Here is an 8,355-nt window from a genome sequence, read left to right as displayed (position 1 = left end):
TTCTCAGCTCATTGGCCCATCTGATCAAGATCCCATGGTAACCCTCTTAACTGTCTACTACACCTCCAATTTTGGAGTCAAATGCAAACTTCCTAACTGTACCTTTTATGCTCACATCCAAATAATTTATCTCAATGATGAAAAGTAGTGGACCCAGCACCGATCCCTGTGGCACTCCACTGGTTGCAAGCCTCCAGTCTGAAAAACAATCCTCCACCACCACCCTATGTCTTCTACTTTTGAGTCCGTTCTATATCCAAATGGCTATTCCATGAGATCTAACCTTGCTATAACCAGTCTCCCATCACTGCATTCAAGATGCAGTTATTGTCTCTTGCAGCATGCCTGTGTAATACTTGATCAGATTTATTTACTATGACCTGCACTATCTATTCAGCTACTTTGCTATGAATGCTATGCACATTCAAAAGTAGAGTCTTTTAAAAATATTATCCTTGTATCTATTCTTCACTATTGGTGTATTCCTAGGTTTGTTTTGTTTTCTCTGCCTCTTTCCATTCTGACTCTCTAACACAAATATTTTCCTCTGTCTCTGGTTTTTGCAATTTCACCCCTTGTCCCCACTATTACTTTAAACATACTCCACTTCCCTGGAAGTGAAGTTCAGAAGAATACAAACTGCAGTAAGGTTCATGTGCAGACTGCCCCCAACTGGACAGACCCCACCTTCCCCAATACTGGTGCCAGTGTCCCACAAACTGGAACTCATTTCTCCCATAGCAACCTTTGAGCAAGATGTTCTGTTTTAACATTTTGGAGGAAGGTATGAAATATTTCTGTTCTTTTTCCATCAGTTTTGCAAATTTCAACGTCCCCAAACATTCTTTGATAATCTGTTTTATAATTGACAGACTTTTATTCTCATGCTTTTTACCTTTTCGCAATTATCAATTTTCTAAGATTCTTGGTTTTTGCATGATCATATTTATTCCAGTGAGATGTGGTTCTACTTCCTTATGTTGTGTATACAAATTTTGACTTTTTGTTAATCCAGCTAGTTTCATCTTTTTTTTTTAGTTTTCTGACCTTGGGCATGTTGTTCTTGCATACCTGGTATTCATAACTTCCTTTTATTTTCATTGGAAGTTTTTTGTTAAAAATTGTACTCCATTTATTTTGATGTTTCCTTCCTGTCTGAGTTTAACTATCTTTAAAGTTGGAAGTGATTCTCGTCCTTGCTGTGGCTTTAATTGGGTTCTAGATCATATGAAAGTTGATGTAACACTAGTCATTGTTCCCCCCCACCCAGCACAAAATAATTACAATGTCTTATGATTTCCATTAGTTACTCAGCTATGAACCTGTTTTTTGGTACATTCACCAAATTTGTTTCTAGTTTTGAATTTCCTCAAATTTACTTGTGATGCTTGTTTGGATCATTCATTAACATAACCTTTCCTATTCTCTCTCACCAATCTCTTCGTAGAATAAGTGCCATAAATTTGTGTACTGGAATTTTAGTACTAGAGAGAACAAAAATGAAATAAACTGGAGGATAAACATTTATCATCTTTTTTCTTTTTAAAGGATCCACAATTAGCCATACCTAAAGGCACACTGTTGGCCATTTTAATCACAACGATAGTGTATACAGGAGCTGCTGTTGTTGCAGGTAAGGGCCTTTCTGTTTCTTTTATTGAACTTTTAAAAAGATTAATGGTGATGCAAGAATTGGATGTATCTTCTGTTTTATAATTTTCATTTTTTTATGTTTGTGGTTTATAATTGTAAATCTTATTAAAAGCAGGTTACAAAGCAATTATTAGAACACTACAATGAACAGTGAGATTACTAATGGGGCGCTTCTTTCAAAGCAGCTAGTTATGACGCCTGTCTGTAATCCGTTTATATTTGCAGTGGTTGGTTGGTTCATTTTAGAGGGGGTGGAGATTAAAAATATATCTCTTTGAAGTTGCAGGAAAAGATTTTAACTTATTAACGAAACCAGTTTTATTTGACCGAAATGGATACATTGCATTTTTATGTGAAGTATGTTTAACTCTGCTTATTTCCTGTGACCTATAAGTAGCTAAAATTTTTAGTTAACTACAGATTTTTTAAAAAATGGATGATTAGCTATTTATTTTGTATGCGGATGAGCATTCTCTTAAGCACTTGCCTTTTTTTATATACTGTGCAATCCATGCAAGGCAATAAACAATGTGTGTGTAGGAGTTTTGAATGAACTTTTTGAAGTGAAAGATGGCTAATGTTTATCGGTGTGACCTATTCCCAGGACCTTTTTTCTAGAATTTTTAGACTTTTTGGTCTCTCTGGAGAATTAATACATCCATCACTTGAAAAGTCTCAAACGTTTTGTTGAGTTGATAATTAACTTGTGTAACTCTTCACATAATTGGAGCCTGTTAATGAGTGTGAATATGAAACTTTAAATGGAAGCTTGCAATATTGGTCAGTAGATTATCTACAACACCATATGATGACAGTAAAACATTTATATAATAGCCAAAGTTTGATGCCTTGGAGAAAATGTTCCACATGGCAATTTATGCATAAAACAGCATTATGTGAAATAACTAATGAAGTGAGTGGTTCTCACCATTCTCCTGGGACAGTTGACTCAATGAGAATGCTGTTGTTTAATAGCTGCCTTCTTGGGGGACGATTGACCACTGTTGTTGGGATCTGAAGCATTTTTGATACACAAGGATTTTTCTCCCATATCATTAAAAAGCTGTGGGATCTGGAGTGCCGAATGTTCTTGCAGGTCTATTTTGAGAGTGCTTAAACATTCATTTATAATGGAAGTTGCCTCAGCTGGAAAGGCTCAGTTCTTCAAAAATAACATACTGAGGAATCTTAATGAGATTTGCTTTTGCTTTAATTGTACCAAATGATTCAATTTTTATTTTTTTCTCCTGGACTTATGACAATGCTTAGTGAGACTTAATCAAGGATAAAGTACCAATTCTTGTTTTGTTTTAATTACAAGGTATCTATGATAAATTGCATGGCTGTTAAAAGTTAGTGATCACATTTGAATTGTATCCAGGAAGAAAACAAAGGGTTTAATGAGTTGATTAGCTTAAATAGTGCTAGTGAGCTTTTAAACATTTACCATGAATTTAACCAGTTGAATGTCGCTCATTTAACTTTTTTTTCAGTAACTCTCTCTCTATCTTTTAAATTATTAACTGGATCACATCAAAGGAAGGTTGTGAAGCTTGAAAGGGTTCAGAAAAGATTTACAAGGATGTTGCCAGGGTTGGCGGATTTGAGTTATAGGGAGTGGCTGAGTGGGTTTGGGGCTGTTTTCCCTGGAATGTCAGAAGCTAAGGGGTGACCTTATCGAGGCTTACAAAATTATGGAGCATGGATCGGGTAAATAGACAAGGGGTGGGGGATTCAAGAACTAGAGGACAAAAGTTTAGGGTGAGGGGAAGGATTTAAAAAGGATCTAAGGGGCAACTTTTTCACACAGGATTTGTGTAAGAGCTGTTAGAGGAAGTGGTGGAGGCTGGTACAATTGCAGCATTTAAAAGGCATCTGGATGGGTATGTGAATAGGAAGGGTTTAGAGTGTTATGGGCCAAATGCTGGCAAATGGGACTAGATTAATTTAGGATATCTAGTCTGCATGGATGAGTGGGACCAAAGGGTCTGTTTCTGTGCTGTATGTCGATGACTATAAAACAAAAAAGTCATTGTGATGTAAGCCTATCGTCGGGCAGACTTCAAGTAATCTTGGATTACTGGCTACGTTTGTTTATCAATATTGCAAAGGTGAAATTCGTACACCAAGACAACTGAAGAAAGGTGTTGCCATAGCTGCTGTTTACTTCACTATTCACTATATTGTAATTTTATAGATCAAACGGGTATGTGCTGAAATGAGGCCTTGGAGGTAATTCCATGCCAAGTGCTCACCAGCATGTAATTCACTTTCTGATTTTTATTCCGTCAGGTTCCTGTGTAGTTCGTGATGCTACTGGGAATCTTACTGATGCTATCATCTCTGGAACAGCAATTAACTGCACTAATGCAGCCTGTAAACTGGGCTTTAATTTCTCTTCCTGTGCCACAACCCGATGCTCATATGGACTAATGAATAACTTCCAGGTGAGAAACATTTGGGATTAATCTTTAATTCCTTTTTTTTTAGTATAGTATGTATTCTGGTTAATACATCAGGAAATTGAGATTTTAACAAATATTTGTAGACTCTGTCATTTCATATTGCTCTGATGGTGAATTATAACCCTTTGAGAGTTGATGTTCCTGATACCTCTGGGATCACTTGCTATGTCAGAATGGTATTGGAAGACTTGATTTTTGCCTTTTTGCGTGTGGGATAATTTAATATTGATTTTAAAATTAAGTCATCACAGTTTTGTATGTTTCTAGCTAAGCTGGTTGACATGAAGCAGATGGATTTTTTTGAGGATTGGGTAGCTTCCATTGTGCAGTAAAGGTAAAGTTGCCACAATCCTACCAGACCACAGGCCTACTGTCTCATTAGAGAGATGACTGATAGTGGTTTAGCCTAAGGGTCACCATATCTCAAGTGAAGGGAGAGGTTGAGAGGGAGAAACCTTCAACCTTGGCTATCCAGGAATTGAGGAGAAAGTGAGGTCTGCAGATGCTGGAGATCAAAGTTGAAACTTTATTGCTGGAACAGCACAGCAGGTCAGGCAGCATCCAGGGAACAGGAGATTCGACGTTTCGGGTACAGGCCCTTCTCCAGGAATTGAACCCACGCTGTTGGTATCACTCGGCATTACAAGCCAGCATCTAGCAAACTCTGCCAACCCAGCTAACCAAACCCTAGTGTGGCTGAAGAAAGCCATTCAGCCTGTACTGGTTATAAATTGGTTACCTGCTATTGTGGTTGTATTTGGTGTTGGTGTCTGTAGCCAAGCTGTTGGAACAGCCGATGGTATGTACTGGCCTGGAGGTGAGATCAGTGAAGATTTCAGTCAGTCAGTTAATGCAGGGTTGCAGTAATGGCAATTTGAAAATACATTTGTTCAAAATTAGCACTTGTTCAAGATTACTTAACTCCTATGGCATTGGGTAGTTTTATCATATCACTACAACAGGCTGAGTTGTCATTTAGCCAATCAAATGAAATTGTTGAGTCTGTTTAATGTTTCTCTAGTTTTTTATAGCTTCTGGTAGTTTTGGTGTGCAGACTGAAGTTACAACTGGAGTTTTTACACTAACAGCAAGAAAAAGACTGGTCAGGGATAGTGTTGGTCCCTTTAATATCTGACTGACAATGCTACTAATTTTTAAGTTTTCAAGTAAAGATATGTTAGCTGTGCTGAATAATGACTTACCTTCAGTGTTTGCAGTAGAGGAGGAGGCTGCTATTTGTTGGCTGCATGTTAAAAACTCATGAGGTATCTTATATTAGGAGTCCATACAATATTTATTGTAAGCAAAGTCACTAATTAAGGCGGGGGTGGGGGGAAGCACTGTTTGACAAACCCCAGATTTTGGTGGCTTCCATCTTGGGGAGTAGAGCTACCCTCACATAAACTTAGAAAATCTTGAAAAAGTTTTGGAGCTATTCTTTTCAACATGTCATTCCACTATTTAAGAAAAGTGAGGGGGGGGGAACCAGGATTTTTATTGACTGGTTAGCATCCCATCTTTTCACAGGGAATTTTGCACCAGCTAACAAAACCTTGAGATTTTGATCAGAGAGCCAGCATAGATTTATAAGGTTACATCTGTCTTCCTTGATTTAGTTGCATGTTTTGACAAGGTGATTGAAGTATCCACAGGAGTATGTTTATTGACCGTTGTTTGGATCTTCAGAAAGCATTTGATCAAGGCTCAAGAATCCATTAGCTCAAGTAGAAAAGCCTGGAATTGAAGGCAAATTATTAACCTGTTTGGCTGGTCAGAGCCAATAGAAATGACACACAGATATTCTAGTGTCTAGTTATGAGTGAGTGAGTGCAGTAGCATTGGTAGTGCACTGGCACCAGTGCTAGTTCAGGTGGGAACTGTCCCATTGGGATGATCTACACCTGAGCTGCAGTGGGGCTGGTGTTCTAACCGTTTACACCTCTATAGAAGTAGAGGGATTTAAACTAATAGTGGGGAAAGGGATCAAATTTTAGGTTGGTATGGCAAATCAAAACTTAAATTTGAGGGAAGGGAATTATGGTAATGGGAATAGATGGAAAGTACAATGCTAAATCGACCAACATTTGAGGCAAGACTTTACAAAAAATAATAAAACTAAAGGCGCACCTGAATGCTGTAACATTTGAGACAAAACAGACTAATTGATAGTCATGCAAATAGAGCTAAAGTACAATCTGCTACTCATTAGAGGCTAAATATTGTGATCAACCTTTTCAGAGATGGTACTAAACTCCTCTGCAGCAGATCCAAAGATGTGTGGGCTGGGTGGATTGGCCATAATAAATGTGGGCTTACAGAGATAAGGGAGAGGACTGGGTGGGGAGTTCTTTGGAAGCTTGGTGTTTTCTCTTGTTACCAAAACCTGAATTGGGGTCACTGGTTAAATTCTCTGGTTGAACATTTTAAGACCAGGTGAAGACTTCCTTCCTGAGCCATTGAAGTTCTCTCCCAAAAAATAGGGGGGTGGAAGCAGTGATTCATTGAATCTCAAGCAGAGGTAGATAGATCCTTTTGATAAGAAAAGTGGTGGAGGTGGGGATTGTGAACGAGTGAAGGTTGCTGGGGTTTGGGAGTGTGAAGTAATCCGACTGTCCGTTAGCCCGTTGAATGTTGGTGCAGGGCAGTAAGGCCTATCCTAGTTCCAAATTTGTGTGTTTGAAATGTCACCATGTGAGTAATGCTCTCCCGTGCAGGTCTGGGTTGGGTCTAATTCCTGCGTTGCGTTTAGTAAAAGTTTACATTGAAGGATAGAATGCCACTTGTGCAAATTTGCTGGTGATGTAAGAGTAGCACAAGCAGAAACCTAAAACTTGCTGAGTATTAAGTGAATAGGCAAAACAAAGGCAAATAGGTTTCAGGGTGAGCAAAGGAGCGTGCTATGTAATTACTTAGCTTCAATATTAACAGTTAAGGAACAGTCAATATTTCATCCTCCAAAGAAATCTGGGATAATGTCTCACCAAAGTAACTGTGTAATGAAGAAATTAATAGCACAAATGACCATCCGCTTTGAACATTGATGGGACAGAGCTAGGTACTTTCTAAATGGTGGAATGTTAATTGTGGAGGCCAAAGGAAACCCAGATCTCCCAATAGACAGGTTATTTAAAATATCACGAGCAGCTTTAGAAAATAATCAGCTGATCTTTATATCTAGAAGACTGTGTAATAGGAGGGGGGGTGGGCATTAGACTTCAGCTTTACAGAGCCTGGTTAACCTGGAGTGATGTCACTGGTTTGGGCCCCAAACCAGTTAAGAATAATGTATTGGCCGTGAAGGAAGTGCAGCACAAATTGACCAGAATATTACCAGGATTCCAAGCATTGCTTGACAAAGATTGCCCTGATGTGTTGCATCTCAACAATTTTTAAATGTTTTGAAGTGATTTAATTTTGAAGTCTCCAAGAATTTGGGAGAAACTATTTCTGCTCACTGGCTCATGAGGGTCATCGTCTATAATTTAGAGCCAGATATTTTGTGTGATATTATGAAACACTCCTTCATGAAACATTTGATAGTTTTGAATTTTCGTCTGCAAATATCAATTGATCAGGTGACAAGTAGGTTAGACCAGGGAAACCCAGTGGATGTGGTCTACCTAGACTTCCAAAAGGCCTTTGATAAGGTGCCACACGGGAGGCTGCTGAGCAAGGTGAGGGCCCATGGTGTTCGAGGTGAGCTACTGGTATAGATTAAGGATTGGCTGTCTGACAGAAGGCAGAGAGTTGGGATAAAAGGTTATTTTTCGGAATGGCAGCCGGTGACAAGCAGTGTCCCGCAGGGTTCAGTGTTGGGGCCACAGCTGTTCACATTATATATAAATGATCTGGATGAAGGGACTGGGGGCATTCTAGCGAAGTTTGCTGATGATACAAAGTTAGGTGGACAGGCAGGTTGTACCGAGGAAGTGGGGAGGCTGCAGAAGGATCTAGACAGTTTGGGAGAGTGGTCCAGGAAATGGCTGATGGAATTCAATGTGAGCAAATGCGAGGTCTCGCACTTTGGAAAAAAGAATACAAGCATGGACTACTTTCTAAACTATGAGAAAATTCATAAAGCCAAAGTACAAAGGGATCTGGGAGTGCTAGTTGAGGATTCTCTAAAGGTAAACATGCAAGTTGAGTCCGTGATTAAGAAAGCGAATGCAATGTTGTCATTTATCTCAAGAGCTGAAAATGTGTTGCTGGAAAAGCGCAGCAGGTCAGGCAGCATCCA

At 39.0% G+C, this 8,355-nt stretch overlaps 1 protein-coding gene across 3 annotated transcripts in view; it reads left to right on the top strand.

The window, feature by feature from the left end:
- Positions 1-8,355, top strand: part of slc12a2 (solute carrier family 12 member 2) — a 223,177-nt gene that overhangs the window by 119,382 nt on the left and 95,440 nt on the right. For all 3 annotated transcript variants that reach the window (XM_043718081.1, XM_043718096.1, XM_043718088.1), the window contains exons 9-10: positions 1,549-1,633; positions 3,946-4,100. In XM_043718081.1, the coding sequence (XP_043574016.1) occupies positions 1,549-1,633; positions 3,946-4,100 (240 nt within the window). The remainder of the gene's footprint in view (positions 1-1,548; positions 1,634-3,945; positions 4,101-8,355) is intronic.

This window comes from Chiloscyllium plagiosum, chromosome 2, assembly GCF_004010195.1.
Source record: "Chiloscyllium plagiosum isolate BGI_BamShark_2017 chromosome 2, ASM401019v2, whole genome shotgun sequence".
NCBI lineage: Eukaryota > Metazoa > Chordata > Chondrichthyes > Orectolobiformes > Hemiscylliidae > Chiloscyllium > Chiloscyllium plagiosum.
The sequence above is the reverse complement of the archived record's forward strand: the minus strand, read 5'-3'. Positions and strand labels throughout refer to the sequence as shown.